The 26,561-nt window shown below is 41.5% G+C and overlaps 1 protein-coding gene across 2 annotated transcripts in view; it reads right to left on the bottom strand.

Moving 5' to 3' along the window:
• The window catches only part of stag2b (STAG2 cohesin complex component b), a 32,102-nt gene extending 5,737 nt beyond the window's left edge, over positions 1-26,365 (bottom strand). Inside the window, exons 1-32 of one of the 2 annotated variants that reach the window (XM_079672780.1) lie at positions 26,217-26,365; positions 23,920-24,051; positions 23,755-23,836; positions 22,928-23,071; positions 22,715-22,811; positions 22,480-22,556; positions 22,098-22,302; positions 19,869-20,020; positions 18,006-18,079; positions 17,756-17,879; positions 16,821-16,919; positions 16,590-16,669; positions 16,324-16,431; positions 15,792-15,903; positions 15,578-15,695; positions 15,379-15,482; positions 14,410-14,502; positions 14,231-14,320; positions 13,912-14,115; positions 8,469-8,539; positions 8,240-8,327; positions 8,066-8,146; positions 7,864-7,956; positions 7,472-7,646; positions 6,682-6,821; positions 6,431-6,532; positions 6,167-6,315; positions 4,748-4,876; positions 4,339-4,565; positions 2,396-2,612; positions 1,380-1,487; positions 1,166-1,292 (exon numbers count right to left, since the gene is read on the bottom strand). In XM_079672780.1, coding sequence (XP_079528906.1) covers positions 1,166-1,292; positions 1,380-1,487; positions 2,396-2,612; positions 4,339-4,565; positions 4,748-4,876; positions 6,167-6,315; positions 6,431-6,532; positions 6,682-6,821; positions 7,472-7,646; positions 7,864-7,956; positions 8,066-8,146; positions 8,240-8,327; positions 8,469-8,539; positions 13,912-14,115; positions 14,231-14,320; positions 14,410-14,502; positions 15,379-15,482; positions 15,578-15,695; positions 15,792-15,903; positions 16,324-16,431; positions 16,590-16,669; positions 16,821-16,919; positions 17,756-17,879; positions 18,006-18,079; positions 19,869-20,020; positions 22,098-22,302; positions 22,480-22,556; positions 22,715-22,811; positions 22,928-23,071; positions 23,755-23,836; positions 23,920-23,966 — 3,717 coding nt within the window. In that variant the 5' untranslated portion in view covers positions 23,967-24,051; positions 26,217-26,365. Of the gene's footprint in view, positions 1-1,165; positions 1,293-1,379; positions 1,488-2,395; positions 2,613-4,338; positions 4,566-4,747; positions 4,877-6,166; positions 6,316-6,430; positions 6,533-6,681; positions 6,822-7,471; positions 7,647-7,863; positions 7,957-8,065; positions 8,147-8,239; positions 8,328-8,468; positions 8,540-13,911; positions 14,116-14,230; positions 14,321-14,409; positions 14,503-15,378; positions 15,483-15,577; positions 15,696-15,791; positions 15,904-16,323; positions 16,432-16,589; positions 16,670-16,820; positions 16,920-17,755; positions 17,880-18,005; positions 18,080-19,868; positions 20,021-22,097; positions 22,303-22,479; positions 22,557-22,714; positions 22,812-22,927; positions 23,072-23,754; positions 23,837-23,919; positions 24,052-26,083 lie in introns of both variants that reach the window. The other variant, XM_079672779.1, reaches the window with a different exon arrangement.
• Between the last annotated feature and the right edge of the window lie 196 nt (positions 26,366-26,561).

Here is a 26,561-nt window from a genome sequence, read left to right on the forward strand (position 1 = left end):
TACAAGTCGTCTTTCATCTTTTAAAACAAACAGATACATCCTTCAACAGCCAACAATTCCCTTTGATGATCTCCTGTCTTTTTTGCTCATTTTGATGTTACATGCTAATATGAACACAAGCTGCTTTGTTATGGATTTTTGCATGGAAAACAAATCAGTGTATTCTAAGAATAGCTGCCATGTAGGCAGAGAATGCAAACAAAACCAGTAACCAAGTGTAATTCAATCAGAATATATTCTGGGCTGAGCCATGGCAAAGCTAACGTAGTTAGCTGAGTGCTAATAAAAATCAAGCCGAATGGAAAAACTGAGGGAGGGGGCTGACACATTCTGGAAACTATGTGGCCATAAAACAAAAGATCTTGATCGGTGGTCTTCGAGTTCAACATTCAAAAGAAAATGATAAACAAGAGACGATGAGAAGTCAAATCTCATGGAATGAATGCGTTTCCCTGGCCGATCCGAACCACACGGCTTTCTAACGGCAGTTAAAGTTTCTTGTGTGTCTCCACATGAGGTCTTTGGCCGGCCACTTGTGAGCTGGCGCCAGCTTCAGGATAGCATGCCATCCACTAATAAGGCTTTCTGGGACTTTTTAAGGGCTTTTGGAGATTTTTGAGGTTTTGAAAACGATTGTCTTCAGAATATCTCAGAATTGAAATCAGATTTCAACTGTTTCTGGCTGTTTGAAAAGATATCTAGTATTGCGACTGCAAAATAATCAGACCGTGATGATTCTCCAGATGCAACATCTGGCCTTAATGTCCGGGACCAGATGTTACATTTGTAGCAACAACAGCAGCTAATGTTGCCTCCTAATGGCCGTTTGACTAAGTGTCTGAAGAATACTTTCCTGTTTGTTGAATCTGATCTCCAGAGATCTAAGAAGTCAACAGGGTGTTAGTAATGAAAAGCCAGTGTATCACAGCTGCTGTAGAGAGGACTTTAGAGCATTCGGCTTCATTTATTTGAATTCTTGAGCTTTACAGGGTCCGTTTTCTTTGTTATTTATTCAATATTATCATTTATTTTTCGAGTGAGCTGGTACATTTCATCATACTGTTGTGTCCTTTATGTGCATCTCTTGCCTGTACCAACTAAAAGAACACCGCCTTTTTATTTAGGTACGAATGAATAAACACTTTGAGTTAAATGCGCCTCTTACCAGATCAATGTCCATGGTGTCAAAGTCCATGCCTTCGTTGAGGTCATCCATGCGGCCCTCTGATGACATCATCACATCCTCCACGATTGGCTCTTCGTCTTCCTCCATCAGCCCAGTGCCGCGACGACTGCAAAAACAAACAGTTGTTCAATTATGGAAACGTAACTTCAATGTTCACACCATGTGCAGGTGTGTGTGTGTGTGTGTGTCTTACATGGCGTGCTGCAGATTCGTCCTGAGCTTGGCGTAGTTCATGGCTCTTTCCTGCTGCTGGCGTGCTTCTTCCTGTTGTCTCTGAGCCAGCATCCACGTCACCTGGGAACTGCACGCACAACGGTTTTTACTCCACATGTGTTTGGTAATTAAACTGGAGATACTACAATGATGTCAGACTGAAATACCAGGCCTGGCGCCTATGAAAAGTCAGGTCGGATAAATGAACTACTCAGTCACTGTCCCAGCAGGAGCAACACTTGGCAGGGTGTTGAGTACAAGCATCTTGCAGCCGTTCACCCTCAGAAATTAACTATCCTAATGAAGTTTGGCTACATATTCTAGTCCGTTGATCCCATTCGTAGAGAAGAAGTGATCAACTCAACTGTATGATGGGCCTGGCCTCGATACATTTATAGAAACCTCTGGTAGGAGTCTTCAGGGTTCAAGGACAACACATTTAAAGAAAACAGTTTGTGAAATTCCTGGGCAAAACTGAAATCCACAGAAAAACCCTTTTCTTTCCCCAATGTTCAAAGTGTATGAATATTCCGTGCCACATTTTTTTGTGAAAAGTTTGATGTTTTTAACAGTGGAACTGAAAGATTGATTTAAATACTCCTATTCATAAATGCACCCTGAGGACATTTGGAAAGAGTGAACACTTGTCATGAATCTGAACTTTTATAAGTCCAAACTACTTTTATGTTTACCGGTTATTCATTTTGCACTGAAAAATTATCATTTGAAAACATGTATTTTTTTATTTGAATATTGTTAATTTATCAAAAGGAGAATCCAATTGTAACGGAGAACAATTTCAGTGCTGCACTGAAGTGTATTTAGAAAAAAACATTTTAGTAAAACTGGTTTAGTGTGCAGGAAATAAATATTCTATAGTGAAGTAGTTTTAATACAAGTACACATTTTTATGTAACTCAGATGATTTTAATGAACCAGTACCCCCTTGTTACTGTGACATCACCGCTCGGGAATGAGGCGCTGACAAACACTCACTTGTAGTCCAGGGGGGTTTGGTGCTGCGGCGTCTGTTGATGGTGCTGCGGTAGTTGATGGGGCTGCGGCTGGTCCTGGGGGAGGGGGTACACTCCCATGAAGCTGTCATCACGCCCCCTCTTAGGGTCTCGCATGGCAGTGGAAGTGAGGTGGGGGGACGGCAACATGATGGGGGTCTGCATGCTCTGCTGCCAGGGTTCGCTGCTGCTGGTCTCCTCTGCAGGGGAAGGTCAGAGTGTGAGAGAGGCTGCACAAAACTCACACTTCACGTTCCATTATGCTGCTTTCAAGGGCCAACATTCCTCCCAAGCTCTTTATACTGAACTTCAAATCAAAGTTAGCAAGTTAAGGATTGTTATTTAATATCGTTACACAAAGAAAGGGATCTTCATCATTTGTCCTTTTTCTATAGCTAAAACCTTTACAAGCAATTCAATTTTAAAGTCCTAATGCCTATATCATTTTAATATTATTTTCTGTAGCAGTTCCAGTCATATATTTTCTCAAAATTGAAATGACATTGTTCCTAGTACCATATCCTATGCCAGTGTTAGGCTAAGTGTGATACCAAGAACATGACCGTAATACTGGTGAACTGATATACTGAAGGGCCTGCTTTTCATCATTCAACAAGAAATAACATTTTGAATAATCCCCTCATGCAAACTTTCCAATAACATTTGTATTATTTTATCTCCTTATTTGAATCATTTGCTTTAGTTAGACGTAGGCCTACATGTGGCAGTCTTGTTCTAAGCTATAGGCTATCATTAATAATTAATGTCATGATCTACAGATGTCTGTCTGAACTTTTGTATTCAAAGTGGGTTTAAGTTGACTTAAACCCCCCCCCCCCCCCCCCACTTCATTTTGTTACATTTCTCCCACGTAAACAGACTCAAACTGGGCTTGTATATGATGCAAGCAGATAACTGATCATGAGAACATCCTTGGTCGTCAGTAAACCTTTAGCGAACACAGACAGGAGCCGACCACCATCTGCTGTTTAATCTCCTCTGCATCAGATTGCCGGGCATCTGGGTTAATCTGGGCTCCAGCCCTGCTGCTGTAACATCACTAATGGGCTGGGCTCTAATGTATATGGTTCACATGAACACCTGGACTCTAATGTATATGGTTCACATGAACACCTGGGCTCTAATGTATATGGTTCACATGAACACGTGGACTCTAATGTATATGGTTCACATGAACACGTGGACTCTAATGTATATGGTTCACATGAACACCTGGACTAATGTATATGGTTCACATGAACACCTGGACTCTAATGTATATGGTTCACATGAACACCTGGACTCTAATGTATATGGTTCACATGAACACCTGGGCTCTAATGTATATGGTTCACATGAACACCTGGACTCTAATGTATATGGTTCACATGAACACCTGGACTCTAATGTATATGGTTCACATGAACACCTGGGCTCTAAAGTGTATGGTTCAGTGTTTGTGCATTGGTAGGGAGTGGTGATGTTTATAGATAAACAAAAACGCTGTTGTAAAGTTTTAAAGCTTTACACAATGTATGTATCTGCCTGCCATGACTGATCTGAAACCTGTTTTTGAAACCCCTATTATGCTATTATTAATATTTTAATTAATTTTACTTTTATTTTCTATTTATTGCTTTTTTTATTCTTATGTTTGTATAAATATGTGGTCCTTTTTATTGGATAGTTTACTTTAATGCCTTATGTTTGTATATTTCACTTAACTTTATTATTGCATATTTAATTAAACTTTTAATTAATATTAGTTTTTTGAAATGTGTCTTTTATTTATTTCATGCAAAAAAAGGATTAACATTCACAGAAAGAAAATGTTCCCGGGGATAAATAAATTAGTTTGATTCTGATTCATGATTCTACGTAGTCAAAAAGGCATAATGATTGTGTGGGTTCCTGAGTGGGGGATACCTTCTGGCAGCTTCCTCTTGGCTGCTGAGGTTCCAGCTGTAACAGCCGGGGGTTTAATCTTCTTGGAGCGGACCGAGGACCCTCTGCTCGAGTAGCCGCTCATCACCGACATGGTGTCGTCATCGCCGCCGGCCTGCAGGGAGTTCCTGTAGGAGATGAGGGGCAGCCAGCAGTCCTCCCGCTGCAGCGCCATCTGGAACGTCATGAAGCGCTCCAGGTACATGTGGCTGAGGAGAAGCAGAAAACAAGATGAAGAAACTCATGCATCTTTGCAGACAACCAGGTGCACATTCCAACTGGGGGGGAAAGAGCCGCGTTGCACGCATCAGAGACACCAGTTGCACCAGTTGTCACAAACACCTGTCACACCGAAGACCCCCGACTGTCGGCTCGGAAGGGAAACACTTACACAGTCCTCTTGTCTTGTCTCATGAGCTTGGAGGAGAACTCGCTGAGGATGTCTAAGAAAGACAAGTTGAGAGGCGGGCCTCCCTCTCCCTGGGTGCTTGGATCCTTAAACGCAAACTCGATACCGTCCCTGAGACACAGAGACAGAGAGAAAGAAGAGAAACACTGAGCAAAAGGTCATGGGCATAAAATATTTCATTCCGACTGTGTAGTGTCATATAGGAAAATGAAGTCTAACAGACGGAAAATGTCACATGTAATATATTCAGTTAGTATTTTTGAACCATGGTCATGTTGTGCTAGTTTAAAACATTAAGTCCAGCAGCTCGAGTTAAACGGCTTTTAAGAGCTGAGTTTTTAAGAAGCTTCTCTCAGTACCTCTCTTAATACCTTTTATCAACAGATTGAGTGAACGTTTGGAATACATATAATAAATACTTAATGTGATTATTTTGGAATTATTTGCACCTGCGATATGAATCATGGTATTTGAGAGATTGATCATTATTGGATCAGTTCTCATTGAAAAAAAAAGATGAAATGATTAAAGAGTTTCGCTCACTTTTTCGAAACAAATCCAACAGATTTGAAGAATGTTCTTTAGCCGTGTTAACTCTTTAAAGCCTACATAGCAGTCTGTTCTTCTCACAATCAGAACTAAGTGACACATTCAATCATAATGTGTTCACACTGCAATAATGTAATGCAGCACTACATACATTTTGTACAGTTTAGTATCTTAAATACTAGATGGAAAAAAAGCTTGTTTAGCATGTCTGTCATTTCTTTACCGCCTGTGGCACATCTGGCATATCCCGTTACATACTGCGCCCATGTGTTGCACAAGTGTACGGGACGCAAAAGCTAGCGTAACAAATGTGCATACATGAGATTTCCTGGAACCTGGCCGAGATGATCCCGTTATAATCCACATGAGAAACGAATTGTGATGACGCTGGTGTGTTTACAAATGTGGAGGACTGCGAGCCTTTAATACACTCGAAACAATATGTATTTCTTAAAAAGGTCAAATGTGTCACTCCAACAGATAGTCTATAAACACGCTGGTGGGAATTACATGATTTAGCCACAGAAGTTAGCATTGTTACAAACTGAGAGGCCCACATTTTGCTAGATACGGAACACATTGTGCTGCTCTGGATCAAGTATGCAACAGAGGAGTCGTGTGTTTGTGGATCTGTTTCTCTGCTGCGCGTTTGATTTTTTTAGAGTTGGGAAAACATGTACGGGTTATTGGGAAAGGCAAAAGTGCAACATTATATCACTTAGGGCAATCATAGATCCAGAAGAAAGAACAACATGGCGAGCAGAAGCACGCTAATCAAAGGGTCATTTGTCTAACGTGACAGTTCCCAGATGCCAAGCCAACAAATGTAACAGGAGTGGAACGAAGCCTTACTTGTGAAGCATAGCGATAGCGTCCCTGGTTTTCACTTGGTCGAGACCGAATGTTAGAGAAAAGCGTCGAGCCAACTCTTTGATTCCGCAGAATAAAGAGGAGGAGCGGTCGAACCCGTGGCCCAGCTCAGACAGCATCTCATGGAACAGCTAGAAGAAGGAGAAGAGGAGGAAAACATAAGACTAACCATCTCTTACAAAGTAGGACGAAACAATTAAAAGTGACTGAAAGAATGAACAAGGGAGCAAAAGTGTGGTGACTGACCTGCTGCAGACTGATGATGAGCGTCTTGGCACACTGAATCTTGTCGATTTGCCGAGTCTTACTCATAGTCTCCTTGATGATGTCTCCATAATCATTGTAATACTGCAAAGAACCGAGGAAACATTACTCAGACATTAACATGTATCCCTGTAGACGAAAGGATTTATATGTGTAATGATAAGACAGACAATGTACCATCTGCTGCATGTGTACAGTTCATTATTGGCCATTTTTTATTGATCAGAACGTACCCTCATGTACTGTTTAAAGATGTCCGCTCCCGTCTTCATGTCTACCACGCAGAAGATGATGAGTTTACAGTAGGCAGCGAGGAGGTTTCTCCTCTTGTGCAGAGCTTCAATCTTTAGCGCCTCGTCATCCTGTTGCCCGTCTGAGATGATTGGAGAAGAAAAGGGAAAGTTACAAGCTGCACATTGGCCGATTTGCAAAAAGTGCATGTGTCCACATAGCGTCTGTATCTAGCAGAAAGGCGCCCGGAAGAGGATCGTTTCACCACTGTAGTATGACAGACCAGAATCGCCAATTCGCACCATTACGGTGAACCTGGGAATGCTTGCTCTAACACTTTCTATGAATGAGCTTCAGCGTTCAGTCTGACAGACGTAGAGCGAGGAGGACAATCCTCGTGCGGCAATAAAAGTACAAAACTCCTCGGCAACAACATCCAAGGTCCGGCCCAAATGTGCTTTTCCATCTCTGTTATGATAGGTCCGTTCTGTCCGAGGCTATAAACAAGCTACTGCTCCAGTTTTTAAATAGGGATGTCACCAAACCTTTTCTCAAAAATGTTAAACTATTTCTAACTGCCAGGGCTTGGAGCAGGCACACAAAAACAGGAGAGGTCTCAGAAAAAAAAGACGCTGGGTGTAAACCGTTTATCAAGAATCTGCAAAAAAGACGCAACAATTGAAAAGACCCTGGCGCTCAGAAGGAGGCACTTAGTGGACCACCCTTACTTGCTGCCCTTGCTTTGGGAGCGGAGCAGAAAGTAAATGAGCTGCCTGACTTGGTCATTTGTACCTGTGCTGTTTGTTTCATCGTCCTGGTCTATGAAGACATGGTTCAGGATGAATGAGAGCAGCTCCACCTGCAGCGAGTCCTCGGGGGAATAGACCAGAGGCTCCAGGTGTTCCCTGCCTCCGGACACCATCTGGTGGCTGAAGATGAGAAGGAGATCACACAGGATGGTGAATGCCTGTAGGAGGGAGGAAGGAGACAAAAAGGTCAGTGTGGACAAGAGCAGTGCAAAATCACTTGTTGCAAGTGATGTTCCTGAGAACATGATACAGGGGATTTTATATTATACATCAGCTGTGAGGCGCAGATGGTCCACGTTAAAGATATGCATCAAAGATGTTTGCAACGACTGCTGCTACACATGTCAATGTCATATGCACGTGTGTGTGTGTCACCTGTTCTTTGACAGCTGTGTTGACATTGGTGAGGTAGCGCTGACACATCATACAGAACGCCCTCATCTGCTTCCTCAGGGTAATCATGTCGTCCTGATTTTGTATAGAAAAGACAGATTTAATTTGTGTTAACATTGATCTTTCAAGTTCTCTTTAAAAACAGTGCAGAATAGGGCTATGAAGTTTGTCTTTTAGACCTCACCTTTTTGGAGTTGCCCTCAGAGGACTTGGCCAGGTTCCACAGGATCACATAGTGGGTACACTGCAGAGAGTGGATGACTATCTGCTCACCAGAAGAGAAGAAAATCAATCACAGATGAGTTAGCTTCATTACTTTTCTCAAAATTTCACTTTGCGCGTGTGTATGTTTACTAACCTGCTCGGGCATGTCTCCATTCTCTATGCCTGTGTTGAGAAGCTTGAAGTTGCTGGTGAACAGGTCCCACCCCGACAAGTCATGTGCGCTGCAACAGGTGAGAGGAAAACTCCAGTCAGTTTCAGACACATGTAGCAGAGGTACATTATTGCTATGTCTTTAGCACAGGAGATTGGAGAGGGGGAAGGGCATGAGGAAACGGTACTCAAATAAAAAATATATGTCTTACTTGTGGAAAGCTGTGATCCTCTTTATAGTTGACAAAACCTGATAAGCATCATCTTCATCAGCCTCTTCACCCTTGAAAGAGACATTTGGGAACCGTGTTAAATTGTTATGGTTTACTCATCTGGTAAAAAGACTGAGCCTCCCAGTGCAGATACAAACATGACTTTTCAGATCAAACGTAAATGTTGATTTGACATGTTGGCAGGGCTCAACAGTAACGGTTGCCAGGTTGCCATTGGCAACCATTCAGAAAAAATGTCAACAACTTCTTGGCCTTTGGTCGCCAGTGGCAACCAGTTTTGACATAAAGAAATAAGGACAGCAAACAGCTAAATGTGCACCCCAAAAGAGATAAATGCTAATTATTTGTTAACATAAGTCTTGGGAGGCAAAATATATATATACATTCTGCTCCGTTGTCCATCCACTTCCGGTAAAAGTTCCTAAATAAGAGTCCCGATCTTATTACTACCAAAATAAAAGTGCAAAACGAAACTTTAGCATGTGAATGGTTTTAATTTATTTAACATTAGAAATGTATTAGTCTGGCCAATCCAAGACTTCAAAGCTGAAGGGCCAGTGGATCTATGGTGGGGGTCAGCACAAAGGTCAAGAAAACCCACATTTGAAAGGGAGACAACGGATGACCAAGAAACTGGTGACTTGCTCAATTCATTTGTGAGGGATCTGTGAAGAACATAACAGCTGCAATACTGGTATTTTCTATACCAGCAATTGAGGGTGGACAAGTTTACTACCACTTAGGTTTCAAATAATTGTGTTAATTACTTATTGTAAAGCATTTGAACATTCTTTTGTGTCACATGTTCCTTATTACGTTGATGCATAACTGTATAGTATCTTAATTATTTAAAATATAAGGTGACTAAAAATGGTAACCGTATTTCAGTTTTGGCAACCAAAAGCTGATGCCTGGTTGCCAGCCTGGCAACCACTTTTAAAAGTTAGCGCTGAGCCCTGTGTTGATTGACACACAATTTAGTAGGTTTTTCAAATGTACAGGATCCCATCCCTGCAGGTTATGTTGTTCAGTAAGAAAAGCCAAACACAAACACATTGCATCATAACTTTTGAAATTAATCCTCACAAAGTCTTGGACTAAAAGTCTTATTGCAGGTAGGGCTGGGCGATATATCGAGTTTACACGATACAACGTGGATTGCACTAAATGCGATGTCGTAAATGACCATATCGTGAACATCGAGTATTATGTTGTCAAATCAATTTCCCGCCGCGGCCAAAATGAGCTTTCCTTTCTCCCTCATAGACACAGTCACACACGCAGGCACACACGCAGGCCCCGTCTAACTTGCACACAAACATTACACACATGCACAGTGACAGAGAGCAGGGCTCGACATTATAAATGGCCCGCTGGCTCGGAAGCACTATTTAGACACCCCGGGCCAGCGTAACGTACTTTCCACTTGCCCGCTCGGGCCACTAAAAATATTGCTTTAAAAAAAAAATGTGTCCAGTGGTATAGGTACTTTGACAAGCAATGTTGTTAAATTGTTTCGTTTATTAACGCTACAACATAGCGTTTCGTGAGGCGGTTGTCGTTGTTGGGTGAAAAGCAAACAGCTGTTTACTGCAGAGCCAGCGCGCGCAGGCTCCCGTTTGCCCGTGAGCGCCGGGCAAAAAACTATCTTCAAATAAAAGAAAGTCACCGGAGGAGTTAAAGGAGAGTGACAGGTAGCATGAGAAGAAGAGGGAGAGAAAGTTTCAGCTAGCTTGATCGATGGAGTTGGCTTCTAGTGGTGCAGCGACGCGTCCTAAAATCCTTTTATAATCTATCGATTAGATTTATGATTCGAAGATTATAAAAGTAGGGTACACATGTGGATATTATCCGGCTGAACAAAACGTGCATTTATCAAACAGGTTTGTTTTCCACAGACCTTATTTCCAGCTATTTTCCAAAACCCTGTGGAGAAATCCCATTGCTTTTTTGTCGAGGGAACCAGCAGCTTACTTCCTGGTTTTAGGACGCGTCACTGCACCTCTCAATATGATGCCAATATAAACAAGGTCTTCTGTCGGCTCTGTACATCAATGCCGACCTATGCTGACAAGTAAGTGAAGAGTAGAAAATATAAAAGGTATTGGCTATAGGGAAATGTCCCAGCAGTTTAGGAGAATGAAGGTTATAATCTAATCTAATACATAGCCATTACATGTCTAATTCCTGATAATGACAGGAAGACAGAAAGCGCATTATACTACTAATAATAATAATAATAATAATAATAATACTACTCATAATAATAGCAGACATTTTGAACAATGACCACAATATCATTATTTTAATATACCAAATATGAACAATTGAGGAAAATGAGGAAGAACTGATACAAGTAGTAATGTAGTTAGTGCATAAATTACTATTGCAACAAATGTGTTAATTTTCTTCATTATTAGTCGATTTTTTTAATGCAGACATATGTTGCAGGGACTACTAGAATCATCATACTGGCGTGACTGTAAACATCAAGGGGTTAAATAAAAAAAATGTATGTGTTTTAGAGGACAATTCAGAATATCGCGATATATATCCAGGGTTCTTACACCTTTTCCAAAGTCAAATTCAAGCACTTTTAAGGTGCATTTTCAAGCTTTTCAAGCAGCGTACAGCTGTTGTAAATTACATATTTATATGCACATACTTATACTCAAATGATTATTTCCCTACCTCACATTAAATCAGATGTTCTTTATGCTATAAACAACCAAATGTGTTTCGTAATAGCATTCTACATAAGGATGAAAAATTAAAGATAAGAAAACAAAGTTTAATATTGTAAAATGAGTGACCCATATCATATATAGTAGACTGGGCATCCCATATAACCTGGCTGAGCCAATATAAAACAATCAGCCAACTAACTTTTCAATAAATTCTTTATTAACATTTTTAACATTTGAGGTCCTTTTCGGGTGGCAGTAAACATACGGCTCTCCAAGGTTAGGACAAAACCATTGAAACACAAAGCTGATATAAAAAAAAGCGTGTGCAGAGATCCTCTTTCTGTTTAAGAGTTTTGGAGGTTTCCAGGGAATTTTTTTCAGAATATGAAACTTTTATTGCCAAAATCTCCCGATAATACATGTTTGAAGCTTGTAAAGGGAAGATGACAGCTCTCCCTCGCACTAATGCTTTTACGTAGCGATGCTCCCCCCTCCCTCCCGCTGACATTATGAATGTATGGCGTATAGCAGGGGTCGGCAACCTTTTTGATATGAAGTGCCATTTAAAAAAAAAATGTTATCAGCGTGCCAACGATCGATAATTATCAACGGGGGGGAGGGGGTTTGAGGAGCTTGACGCTCGTCAACTATCAGCAGGAGGGCGGGGGAGCTTCGCTGCGGGGAAGCAGTGTGTGGACCTGTCAGCGCAACTTACATGATGCCGAATTTAACAAACACATTTAAATAATTGGTTTAAACGGCATAATAATAAGGAAGATCGTCCGTTCTGTGATTCTCCAGAACACACAAGTTATGATATTAGGGTCATGCAGAGTGAGATGAGATTGCTGTCCCTTTAAGAGAGAGAGAGAGGGGTGCGGCTTGTGCATGTGTGTTTGTGAATGGTAGAGCGACAGTGAGGGAACGTGTGTATGTTTCTGGAAGTGAAACGAGGAAGCAGAAAAACAGAGGTCTGTGATGTATTTTGTGAAACAGAAGAACAGCTAAATAAATGCAACGTCCTCCCAAGAAGAGCTCGCCTCTCTCCAGTCATTTAAGCTAAAGTGGGTTATTGAACCTGAAGCTTGTTGCTTCTGCCCTCCTCGACAACGGGCTGGGAGCCGACAGGAAAGTTCAACACACAGATGGCCAGTCCGCCCCTTGGTAGCATATTATTTCGATGAGAGATGAGCAGATCGCCAGTGGGCTTTCAACTAAATACACAGCCACGCAAAAACTGCGTCATTTGTACAGCTCCTTATGGGTACTGCAATTAGTGAAGTGCTTTCCTCCGTGGTGAAACGATCAGCATTGCACCACGGAGGAAAGCGGCAGAAAGTCACCTGGAGATAAAGAGAGCGGGGCTGCGTTGCGTGCATGCCTTCCTTCTGCAGGTAACGGGGGGACGAGCTCTGGCGGCGGTCTCGCGTTCAGGATCCGAAAATTAATTTAAATATTTTTGCACACTTATTCCACTTATTCCTAGTGTCCCACTGGTTACGGTGGCACGCGTGCCAGGGGTTGCCGAGCCCTGGCGTATAGTAATCATAGATAACACGGCAGGGTCCGTTACAGTTTGTTTTCATCTGATTTCAAATAAACAACGTCTTGGCTTTTAGACTATTAAACTTGTTTCGGCAAATTCAGATGATAAATACAACTTTGAAGCTTGTAACGGCATAATTATAAGCGGAGAACGGAGTAACTTTACGTCAAAGCAGGCATAACAACAGCCAGCCAGCCAGCCAGCCAGCCAGCCAGCCAGCCAGCCAGCCAGCCAGCCAGCCAGCCAGCCAGCCAGCCAGCCAGCCAGCCAGCCAGCCAGCCAGCCAGCCACACACACCATCCTCTGAAAACCAGAGGATGGCGACTGTCGCACATACTGACATAGGTACGCTCCTTTTTACTATTGTCACCTGCATAAGCAATTATCCCACATCGAGTTCGCTAACGTTACTAGCTTAAACAAACGTAACATGCAACGTTAGCCTAATCCAAAATGCTCTACTACGGCTTACCTTTCATATTGCTCGTCAGCGCAGACTCTCCCATCGCGAATAATTGAAATTCTTTGTGGCAAACTGTGCAGAAGGCGAATCGTTGGGCTGATCCTCGTTTTAGCCACAGCTTGTATTTACGCTTGTAAATGTTAAAACAGCAACCTTCTGGGATACTGTCATTCTCTCATTAGAATGCCCAGGTCACACAAAATAAAACACTTGCAGGTTGCGCGCATAGCGCGGGAAGGCCGGAGCGGAGCTGTTTTATGTAGAAGCGAATCAACTAAACTCGCTCCGACTTCTTTATTTTCTTTTAATCTAAAAAGCGAACTATTCAGTCAGACAGCAATTTATTGTAAAAGTAAAGCATTTACAATTTCAAGCACTTTATCTCAAATCCAAGCACCATTCCCAAAATTCAAGCACTTTTCAAGTCATGAAAACACCTCGTAAAAATTCAAGCATTTCAAGCACCCGTACGAACCCTATATATCGTGTATCACGATATAGTCAGTAAATATCGCGATATCATTTAGAGACCATATCGCCCAGCCCTAATTGCAGGTAAATCAAAGTTGACATTTTCAGGTGAAACATAACAATAAGGAAAAACATGGTGGTGAATTTATGATGTGGTTAAGTAGATAAGTGTTAGAGGGGCAGGCCCATTGGACCAGAAGAGTGATGAGTAAAACCATGCGTGTTTTAGGAACACGTGCGTCCCGTCACTCCTACCTCTTGAAGGAAGTCCTCCAGTAGCCGGTTGAACTTGTCCACCAGCTCATCTAGCAGCTGGGAGCGGGCGATGTCCACCTTGTTGAAGATGGTGAACTCCTCGTTGCAGAGGGCGTGGTAAGTCTTGGAGCAGACCTCCAACACGTCAGTGTCTGTGTGCTTCTCCACAATCTCCCTGATCTGACGCAGCAGGGACTCCAGGTGCTGCGTTAAGAGAGACGTATCATGTGTTATTGCAGTCAATGAGGAGGAAAAACAGCTTTAGAATTAAATAAACAAACCCAATTTTCGCTTATTTAACTAGTGTTTTCTGTCTTACCTTTTCTAGACGTCCTGTGGTGTAAATGTCTAGGTCAAAGTACTGAGGCAGCTGAAGGAGGTTAGTTATCTTCTCTGAATCCATGGCGTACTGTGGGACAAACATTCAACGTTATGTTTTCTAACAGATGAACACAGAGGCAGAACACTTGTTGAGAACACAGAGTAGCTGTATCATACCTTGGCCAGCAGAGGGGGCAAAGCCACAGCAAACAGCTCCGTCATTCTGGTCCTGTCATCGAGCTGAGTCTTCTTCTCTTTAGCCGTCATCACCTGATCGTACATGCAGAGAGTTAGAGCTTGTTTTGCACATCGAACTTTGTAGAGTTCACTTTTCAAAAGAGGCTATTTGCGGTTAGAGTTCGGGTTAAGTTGATGCCATGTGCAAATGTCACATTTATAGAGATGTATGTAGCTCCAGTTCAAAAGAAGAATGTTTGAGCGGCAGGTTTTAAAATGTGTCAGAGATATCTTAACTGTTTAAAAAAAAAAAAAAAATGTAAACTTATCCTGCTCGGTCAATAAGTAGTTTAGCTTTCAAATACATATTTTTTTAAAACGACCAAAAGGCTTCTAAAGTTATATCACTTAAGAAAAAAAAAGTTTATTTTTAGAACTTTAAAATCTAATTTCTATTAGATGGTAACAAATAAAGTGAATGGTATAATATCCTGCCAGATTTGGTAACTACAGTCCTTAAGGAAATGGCTACACATGAACTGTCTACATGCAATACCAAGCAGAATGGCGGGAAAACATTTAGCAGGCTCTTTTATCTCAAATGTGTAAACACGAGCATTAAACAGTGTCATACATTCCCCAATATCAGCCAATAACTGTTAACACGCTCCAACAAATGCAATCTACCATTTGCAGAAAACAATGTTTTTATCTTTAAATGCCTTAAACACAGTTGTCAGACAAAGCAAGAAGATGAAATGCTGTCCTATCACTTATGATGGTTGAAGACTTATTTAAAAAGAAATGTACTGTCCAAGTGAGGTGGACATAAAGTGCCTTTAGATTTAGCACTGATCCATCTCTAAAGTTGACTGATTGATCTGTGGCTGTTATTACAGTCAGGCCTGTGCGAAGAAAGACCTGAATTATCATTTAAGCATTCTTTGAAGATGTGTGAGCCGCTCTTACCCTCTTCCCTGTTCCTCTCCCAACAGGTGGGTGGCATTCAGCCGCCTGGCGTACAGTGCACAGCATGATTTCTATCAGGGCCGTCTCTTGTCTCTCTGTGAGAGCTGCAAGAAGTGACATAAAACAATCAGAATGATCTGTTGGTGCTCAGAAGCGTAACACAAGCGACGTTGGTTTGAATTAGAAACCGGTGCCTCACCTTCCTCCCCCGGCAGCGGGTCATCCAGCAGTAAGCTGATCATACACTCCCAGTCCTTCAGTAGCTCTGGACCGCACTCCCACAGAGAGTCCACCAGGTAGGCCGCGTGCTCGTGGAGCTGGGGGGGGGACATGTTCACTCAAATGAAGGACACTGGGAGGAAAGACTTTAGCCCATGTGTGAGAGTAACTATCCAAACAGCGTGATGACATACCTCACTCTCCAGGAAGAAGAAGACAGTGGTCTTGATGAGGTTGGCATTGGAGCTTTGTCTGCCTCTCCTCTTGGGGGCACCTTCCTCCTCTGGTTCTCGCTGGCTGAACAATCTGTGAGAACATTAAAGCATGAGTTGGCAAACACACAACTGCAAGTGGCACAATGCAAACACACAAGCTAAACTGAGGACTGACTGGCTTGTTAAATGAACTAAACACAAAAACAAGTTTTGAACTTAGAAAAACTCAGTGATGCAAAAGCTACAAAGTTGTTAATGCACCCTCACATACTATTTTCTTTAGGTGTGAATCTTTACTGGCCTCAGGATCAGAATTTCGATAAATCTCAACGTATCACAGCCCTCAATTCCTGTTCACTGTGTTTCGATATTTACTCCATAAATGCTCTCGTCCTTAAATGACCATTGATGTTTACCACTTGCTTTTTCTCTTCCTTTCCCAAGTAGCCTCTAAGATAATTCCCCTAATGCTGTTCTGTTCAGTGAGAAGTTGGATTTCAGTCGGACATACTTCTTAAAGAGGAACTCTCCAGCTGCGATGGCGACGGGCCTGTGTGCCGAGTAGACCAAGTGATACACACTCTCACAGTCCTCAGGAGTCAGCACTTCATCTGTACTACTGCAGGGGCAAATAAGAAAGTAAACATTAGTAACCAAGTAGTTATCAGAATGCACTTGAGGTTATTCTTGAAAAGTGTGAGCCTTTAACGCAAATACTATGCTCTATTTATATATGGAAATAATATTACACAGACAACCAAGAACACAGGCACTTACTTCAACACTAGAGTGAGCAGCTTAATCGCTTGTACTGCAACGTCGTACTCTTTGTCAAGAGTCATGGAGACAATGCGGTCCTGTGCAGAGAGAAATCAATTAAAGATGAAATCATTTATTTTGCAACACATTAGTAGGTGATATTCTGTCAGTGCACAGTCCTAAGAGCATGTGTATACGTTTGAAACAATAAGGCTGTTGTGAGGAAAGTGTCCAGCAGGTGGTGCTGACCTTGAAGCGGCTGGTGAAGAGCTCCAGTCTGGCGTTGAGCTCTCTGTTGTAGTAGAGACCCTGCAGAGCTGTCAGACACTTCAGACGTACCTCGCCTTGCTGCACAAGAGAATTAAAAAAACAGTCATTTAAGTTCATCGAATACTTTTCCTTCTTGTGTTTACAAAAAATAAACCTTGAAAACATAACTCGCCGTTTCCTTTTGATTTCCAATTAGAGAATTAGTGAATCAATGGCAGTGTAACAGCAGGCATTCATTGTGTGTTCTGGATTCCTGTTGCTACACTTAGTTAACAATTGAGTCATTGATTGGGCCTTTCACAGCCCTGTACACCCACACAGGTGCTTTCAATTATTCTGCCTGAGTAGACATCTGCTCAGTCTGACGTTCAGCTACACTGGGAATTATGTGGCACCACAGAACTCCCTGTAATATCAACATAATCAAAAGTAGGCTACACATACAGATTCAACAAAAGTAAGAGAAGGAGGGCTTTAAATTAAGGCTGCACATTTATCGATTTATTTTTGGTGATATTGCAATTGCGATGAGATTTAAGCTATTAAATTAAAAAAATATTTCAGAATTTTCGTGATCATTAAAAAAGAGGATTTGGAGCAAAATATATTTTGTTGAGTTTGTAGAATGCGTTTTTAAGCCGGATAATACTACAGCTCCAAAAAAATGTATTCAAAATGTTATTTTAACACATTTTCTGCATTAAAACATTGGGCTTCCTGCCATTTGAGTATTGCACTGATCCATGGTGCAATTTTTATAAAATGTAGATTAGCTGTGCAGCCATATCTCACATTATTACTTGTTTCACACAGTCGTGAAAAGGTATGATGAGCTAAATAAAGTAATAACTTCCCGCTGGACCGTGTGTGTTAGAAGAATCTTTAGAAAAAGAGCTAAAGAAATGTTGACCCACCTTATCGTGCATCGTCCAGCCCACATACTTCAGATAGCTGTCGTTGAGGAAGGCATCGCTATAGAGTTTCATCCACACTCCGATCTCTTCTATACAGATCGCCCTAATTTCTGCTATCGCATCACTGGAAAGCATCACATAAGTGTTTGTTTAACAGGATGCGATGATACAGTTTCGCTAAATGCTTTAAAAACCAGAATCAACTTCACAGTTTTTTTTAATAATAGATGAGCATTATGGGAAGCCATACCGATATCGGTGAACGAACACTCCTTTGAATATGGCGTTCATCATGTTTTCAATCTCATCTTGATTTTCTTGGAGCTGAAATGGAGAGCAGAACAAAAGACATTAGTCACACATGAAGCCTTAATGCACAGAATGCTACAGTAAGAGGTGAATGAGAGGCATCGTAAACATAACAGACGAGCGTCTGTGTACTTATTTATTGTAAGTCGCTTTGGATAGCTAAATGCAATGTAATGAGCGTGTTTGCCAAGTGAACCAGCATGCTGCGGTGTGGATGCATAGTGAGCCAACAGATGGATGCCCGGTGGGACCTGCTGTTATATAACGGGAATAAAACAGACAATCCCTGCTGAATAGAGACGAAGTCCCTCCCTTTCCGGGGGAACTCCATGGGACCTTATTTCGGAAAAAGTATGTATTGAAGTCAATGGAGAGAGAGAAAGATTATCTTTCTATCCCGTTTTAATTGTGCCACGAATTACACATATGATGTTTGTCAATTTAAAAGATAATTTTGAAAATAATAAAATACAAATGTGTCGTGAAACTGTGAAGTAAAACTTTTTTTTGTGTGAAACCGCTCCCGTCTCGCACCACACACCAAGACGGCCGTCACGTTGGTACATTTCACTTCTTTCTTTCAGAATGAGGCGAAAAGTATTAAAAGAGGTGAAAATCACTACAAGTCTGGGCATGTTGAGAACTTTACATACACACAAGGGGAGTTAGTCAGTTCCGTAAGAGGAAGCAATTCAAATGGGATCAAAAGATAATCTCTCTCTCTCCCCATTGACTTCAATACAGAATTTTTCCGAAATAAGGTCCCATGGACCGGAAGTAGAAGGGCGTGACTTCGCCTCTCTATTACACTAGCACAGTCACTGCGGCTCCGTCACCTACAGAGGTGTTGCAGTTCTAAAAATGGAACAGGTTTATGGACGAGCTAGAGCAATCCACAATTATTTACTCTTATATCCATTAGTGTCATTTGTAAGCTCGGTTGCAGGGGCCTTACCTAAATGGTTTGACTACATGTCAGGCAGGATGATGTGAATCAGCAGATGGGGCAATGTTTCATTTGGATTTCTATTATAGTTTCTCGTTCAATTTTGGCTTAAACATTAGGTCATACATGAAGTACAAAAAAAGCAGTGGGTCCGACGGATGTTTTGACTCCTACCTCTCCTAACAGCCACTTTCCATGATTATTAAAACAAGGTACTTCGAAATGACAAATTTAACTGATGTAGTGGGGTTTTAGGTCACCTTGTTTCTTTCTTTTTTTACTAGAAATTCAAAAAGAATGACTATCCGCTTAAGCCAACCGCTCTGAATTAAATTATTTATCTGGGAAAAGGAGAACTACGAAAAAAGTGGTTAAAAAAAGACATTATATAAAAAAGGTAATTTAATTGGAAAGCAGACTTCGGCCTACATGGGAATAAAAACAATGAAAATGCAATTTCCTTTCCGACACCACTTGCTGAATATCTTTTGAATGGCAGAAGTTTATCTTTGTACTCTAGAGCGAGGGGGAAATAATAATTATCGTAGCTCTCTGCTGTGTTATTACTATAGCTCTGTATCTATCAAAACACACTGTTTTCCACAATTCTGTACAAGGAAGGATTTGATATTACATAAACAAAGAGCATACATATCACAGTGATCGCACACTACATACACATTGGCCTGTTGACTTCCTGCCAAAGTTGCCACTAAATCACAGCTCAAAATCACCCACATCTGGCGGGAATGGGCTGATCCAATTAGAATTTGAATCATCTGATGTGTGTTGAAATGCGAAAGGCATGTACTCAGGTATTTTTAAACAAAGGGGGCAAGTTGCCGTGGTCCCCCTCACCTCTTTGCGTTTCTGCAGGAGCAGCTCCAGCCTGTCGTTAGCTCTTTTGGCCACGATCTTATTCCTCTCCGCCTCGTACTGGCGCTGAGTGTTGTCCATGTTGATGCTCAGGTTTAGAGCTACATTCACCAGGGCTGTCATCAGCTTCATGGCTGCCAAAAAACAAACAAGTAACATCAAGACACAGGCAAAACCAATGCAGTACAACGATAACCCTTTCATGTATTATTACTTCAAAGCTTACTAAAGCATGTGTGTGAGTTTCCCTGCCTAGATACTTCGTTTATGCTTCCATAGACGCACAACACAAACTAACCCGTGGGGGGAAATGTAATCTGTAGGTAAGAAAAGCAACTGAAAAATGGGACTTTCAAAATATGACTTTTAGTTTCTTTAACTCTTTATTTTATTAGGGGTGGCCAAACTTTTCCCTTAGAAGACCAAAACTAAAAAAGTAATGATGAGGCACAGGCCCATAGCAAACACCTTTAAATACTTTCTTGAATGTTCTTCAAATCCTAAATATTTGAAGAACATCCTTTTAAAAAATCAAACCTTATGTGCAGCCCTCAAATTACATCTTGGATGGGAATACGCTTGAAATGATACGAGGCAAACAAACTAAAATTGTGCATTTCCATTGAAGGGCCTCGCTCGGCTTAGTACGGTATGGCTAAGCCTTGGTAGGCCAGCCTCACTTTATGATGCGTTTCCATTGCAGTTTAGTAGCTGGGGCAGTAACTATAGTAACGCAGTGTAGGCGGAGCCGTGACGTCATCTTCAATGCGAACCACAGAAAAACAACATCAGCTGTTAGCTCTCAGAGCTCACAGCTCCTCATATCTGTTCAGAAACTAGACACAAACGAGTACAAACCAGACTGTCTGTGTCATGGTGTATACAGTCGCTGGTTTACTTATGTCATAAGCCGTCGTGAGTGTGGACGGTCGGAGCATATACTGCGTTAGCTTAGCCGATCACCATTTAGAAAACACGCATTTAAAAAAAGGTGTTTCGCCTGCTGTCACTCTGCAGACTTGTCAAAGCATTAATTCATGGTATTTACTAACCGGTATCAGTATGTTGTTACTTCGGCATCATTTTGAAACGTCTATTACAATTAAATCACGGTCAAATATGTTGATTGTGTTGTAGTTGTAGCCCCCTTGCCAGCAATTCTCTCTAGTTTAGCATACTCAGCCTGGTTGTTGGCCCGCTAAGAACCTCGATTTTATGGGGCCAGAAAACTGTGAAATAGTACCCGCTAGCCGGAACTACGCCTAGCGGAAACGCAACCAAAAACGGGCACGGCAAGCTTAAACCGCGCTGTAACTGCTCCAACAGGGCAGCCAAGACCAGCGTCAACACCATAACAAAAAAAGGTTGCAACAGTTGTACACAGCCATGAGAATAGACATTTTCCCCACACAGAACATTACTTGAATGTTTTCTGGTCGCACCCACACATGCTCAATTACAACTACTGTTTAAAGAATGTATAATAGAGTTGCATAAATCCTTTTGGCATCTCTGGTTATAGTAGAGCACATTATTTGCATCATCCGGGGCCTTTGGCAATTTATTATAGCAGGTAAATCCACTTACGCTGCCTGGTATTTGTAAACAAGCACTGCTCATGATAAAGGTGTCAGGTACTCTGCTCTCACAGGGGGACCGCAACTCAAGGGAGTTTAATCAGGCAAAACAAGTTCAAACAGCCATGTTCAATAAGCGTTTAAGGAATTTATCAAGGGCTGCATTACTTGGAAAAAGATAAACTTATTGTGAATATTTTGACAATTGCATTTTAATTTGCTATATTAGTGGGGCACTATTAGCATTATCATTGAAAAATGATATTAAATCAAGCATGCTGTGATTTTGTATTAAGTCTTTAGAATACCCCTGAACTTCTCTTCAGCACACAATGCTTTATTCAGAATTTAAAAACATACTACTATTTTCTAATTACACAAGTTCATATTGCAATGTCTATAACATTTGGATGATTTGAACAGCCATCATTTTCTAATTTGTTGTATTGACTCTATCACCTAATACAAATATAAAGAAAAAAAGCTTTTCTGATTAGCCAAAAACAGTGCTCCATGATCCCTCCCAACTGGCTGCTGTTCCCAGACACATAGCTACTCTGTTTAGAACATGCCAATTACTGCCATTCAGCGGTACCTCAACCACACACAGAAATACAGACTCCGCTCCTCCTACCTGCCAGTGTTGAGGTGTGTCTGAAGGCTCGGACTTGGGAGTCTGATAGTCCGGTGAGGAGGGAGATGACTGTGTCCATCATGTACTCATCATAGATGATACTGTATTGACACTGGCGCACGAGCACCGCAATGAATTCACAAAAGCTTGACTTGAACTTTTTCCACTGGGGTCCTGCTATGGTTAGAGGGTAGTCACCGCTGTCCTACAGAGGCCACAGAGGGAAGGACGTCAGTAAATGCAAAGAAAAAAAACACGACTACAATGTGTAGTTATAACTGTCCTGTAAGAAATGTAGCAAATCATATTTGATTAATGTAATATATAACTTGAAATGACCTGTAAGATATTGTAATGATTTAACTGGAAAAAGTGTAGTTACCTCATCAAATTCTTCTGTCATTCGTCGGATGATCTCAGAGTTTTGCATGTTTCGAAACATTTCTCCGCTGACCACACCTAATTAAAACAGAGGAGTGAAACAGAAAATGTTTTACTTTACGTTCAGAATACCAACTTAAGGAGAAGAGAGTAACAAACACGTCTGAGTGGTTCTGGTCCTTAATGCATCTAAAAAGGACCAATGAGAGGGGGATAACCTAAATAGATACACGTACCTTTACATCCTGAGCACTGGATAAAGAAATTAATGAGATCTAGTAGCGCAACATCTCTGTCAGTTTTGTAGGACTCAATCCAATCATCAACGACAGACTGCATGAAAAATAAAGGGTACAGCAAGAGACCATTAGATAGAATGAGTTTGTTCGTGTGAATGGAGGAACAGATTTGTTTTATTGTGGCGATCTCAAATAGAATGGCATTCCTACCTGCATAGCACTCCTGCCCAGCCGCACCACCTCAAACAGCATCATGTTCTCCATGCCATTCTCTTGGTGGTGGCCATTTAACCGGCCCGCTCCCTTCCCGCCTTTGCCTTTCTCCCCTGCTGCTTTCTTCCCCTTCCTTCCACCCTGGAACAATATAGAAGACAAAAATAAGTTATTAAGTGTGAGAATCATTATAGAGAAGAACATTTTTGTTGTATATACACTTGTCACATATTGGGTGAAAACAATGTTGATTGCCAAGTAAAATGCTGTGTTAGGATAAAAAAATGTAGCAACTCACTTGCTCAGTCGGGCACAAACAAGAGATGCCCCTATTGATTGTTCTCGCTTCAGTAAAAAATATGCAACCAGGAGAATGTTATTTATATTTTTGGCTAATAGCATAGCAAAGTTCTGTTTGGTTAAATAACGGAGGTAACAGCTTAAACTTACAGAGGTTGCATTGACTTACATTATATTGTGTTTAAGCTCTTTTTAGCAAACAAATGTATTTGTTGAAGGTAAATGATAATGTTATCATGTTGTGCCTCAATGTAATATGTGAAAAGGTTTGGTAACACATTTGTATAACAGATGTAATCACAGCAATATAAAACAGACAGAGTGAATTATGACCTGTTTAACTACCAAAACTTTAAGCAGCTTATTGTACATGATCAAAATGAAAAATGCCAAGATTTACTTGTAATCAAAGCAGATCTTCAAAAGAAAATCACAATAATTGATACCAGTAACCACAGTAAATGACAATAACAAAGTAGAACGACAATATCTCCAACTAATATAGTCAGATGTGCTTTCTATACCTTTCCTTTGGCTGGGGTCGCACTCCTTCCATCGAGTTCCTCAGAGAAGTCTGTGTCTGAAGAGAATCGGGTATCTGTATCCCTGGGAGACAAGCAAATATTAGATTTGAAATTCACATCATCAACCTCAACCAGTGCAAATTAAAAGTGGAAGCAAGAACTTACTGGTGAGTATAGGTGAACTCTGATGGTATTTCTGGTGCTGCTATCATTTCTGTAACATCTTCTGGATAACTTCAACTTATGACTGGCTTTATATCCTCAGAAAATAAAAAGACAGGAGAGGGTGCATGTGACCTAGAAAATGACAGAGAAATTGAGTGAGCTACATATGCAGACGTATTCCTCGTTTGGACACAGCAGAAACAATAAATGCTACAAAAGCACATGTATGTGTATGTTCAAATAAATCACATGCTCTGTATTGAGCAAATGTTTCTTTGATTACATTCAGAGAGAAAAACGGTTTCACATGGTAACAGTGGGCGGACACTGAGGCTGCTGTCATGCTAAGCTGTGTAGCCATTGGCTCCCTCGCTTTCTCTCTCCCTTGGTTTAGAGCCAACGTCACGCAAGGAATATTGGAGCGTCTTCCTCAATGGCCAAATATGGCACTGCCCTATCCGCCCCATGCATATCTCCACCAATCAAACGACGGTATCAACATCAACAAGATACTGCAGACCACAGAAAAACTATTGCATGCTTGTGATGTGTAAATTAGGGGCAAATACATCAAAGGGTAGGGCAGATGTAACTTTTAAAAATCGGATTTTGAATTCGACAGACATTTAGGACACGTGTAAAAGCCACTGTAAGTCTGGGGTAAGACAATAAAATTACCCCAGGGAAAAGTATTCACTCCTGAAAAGGACTTTTAACTCCACCCATGATATACCCGCTCGGGGTGCAATAGGTTCATCGTATGATCCGAAAAAACACGCAGTGATGATGACATACAAGTGTCACTCGTATTCCTAAATTATACTAAAATGTATGAGTAGTGAGAAGCCTTCCGATGAATGGTCTGTGGTAATTAAGATGTAACGTTCGTCATGGTATTAACACTAACAATATCCCAAACGTGGTGGCCCACATGGCGAATTCGCGAACGTACCAACATTTTTTGTTAATGAATATATAATGATCGACGTATAAATCTTCACAACACAGTCAACGTAGACACATGCAACATGATCAATATGTATAAAGTAGTTGGGACTTCGCGAGTTCTAAGTTCATTGTTATATTTGTGGATTTGAAAACCTGCATACAGTGCATATCTCCTCGGTAGTGAGAGGATAATGCATGACAAGACGACGGGATTCTATGGGTGTAGACTGAAAAAGTGGCGCCAAATTGGTCAGTGTATCTCATAAACTTGTTACTGCGGAGCGAGACTAGACGAGTATACCTCGATTTACTGAAACACACAATAGTGTAGACTCCTGCAAGTCAACTATGCCATTAACCACCGGCTCTGTTCCCTCCAACAACGCCGACACGGCTGCGCTCTTCGTCGGCGCCTGTCAAAAATTGACACCGGTGCTCTGCTAATGCTAGCGCCACTAGCTGAGCAACTGAGGATTTCGGCGTTTTTCCCCCAGCGTCAGCCAATTGAAATTTGATCAAATAAGCATGCACTGGTCCGTATGAGCGAACTGTGAATTATTGAACACAAAGGGCTACGAATGAACCGTGCATTTTCGTTGGTTATCGAGAACGTCAGCGTTTTCTAGCTCTATCGTACTTGGTCCATAATAACAAAACAACGCAAGCCCTACTGTACTAGCGCATGCTAATGCTGGCTAGTACACAATAACGCTAGTCACCAATGTTTGCGAGAACAAAACCAGCCTTAGTTCTACACACAACTCGTATTCAGTGCTTATCCGAAGATAAAGCAAATCATGCCAACAAATATGCTGCAATTTAGGAGTTGATATGAACTACCACTCGTTAGCTATGCTAACAGCTACGGCTAACGTTACCTAAAAAAACATCACGTCCTTGCGTCCTCCATCTTGCCTCGGGAGTTCCAGTACCGTATTGCATAAGCAACAAACACTTTGTTTACAAATATATAAAGTGCAAGTAAGTTGCCTGAAACAACAAAACGTTAATTTGGGGTACGAACGACACACTTTGCGTCGCTGTGCTGAAAACCCAGTTCGTTAGCTTGCTAACAACCAGCCATGTACCGCGAGCTAGCGAAGCGACTTGGTTCAGGCAAGCGTCCGCGCTCAGGGCTCAGCTAGAGCTACACGGCTAGCAAAATACAAATCAACTAACTTCCAGATAGCTCTCCGCCATTTTACAGCTAACTTACCTTGTTGTGCAATATAGTCCCAGTAGAATCTTAACTTTTAATATTGTTGGACAGCTTCCGCCTGAATCCCACTGAAATTCTGTTAAAAGAGTTTAAAAGTCGCGGTCAGAGGCGGTTTCGGACGTTCTCTCACCCCGCTTGCTCCGTAGTTCGGTTTGTTGTTTCGACGACCTGGGAGGAGGATATCCTGGTGTAGAGCTACCACCTAGCGGCCGAGGGACTCGCTTTTTGATACACCGAGGATGAGCTGACATCTAGCGGTCAATGAGGCTCACTACATCCTACGACTGTGCTTTGTCCTCTCTTATAAACTGCTGGGGAAACGCAAATAGAAACCAAATGTAGTCACGAAGTCGAAAGTATTTCGGTAAAATACTGAAGAGTTTATTACCACCATAGTTCAGTATTTGATATAATACCTCAGTCAAATTAGCTAATTTAAATCCCTCTTGCGACACCGGGATATTAACTAATCCAT

The sequence above is a fragment of the Notothenia rossii genome, assembly GCF_949606895.1.
Source record: "Notothenia rossii genome assembly, chromosome: 3".
NCBI lineage: Eukaryota > Metazoa > Chordata > Actinopteri > Perciformes > Nototheniidae > Notothenia > Notothenia rossii.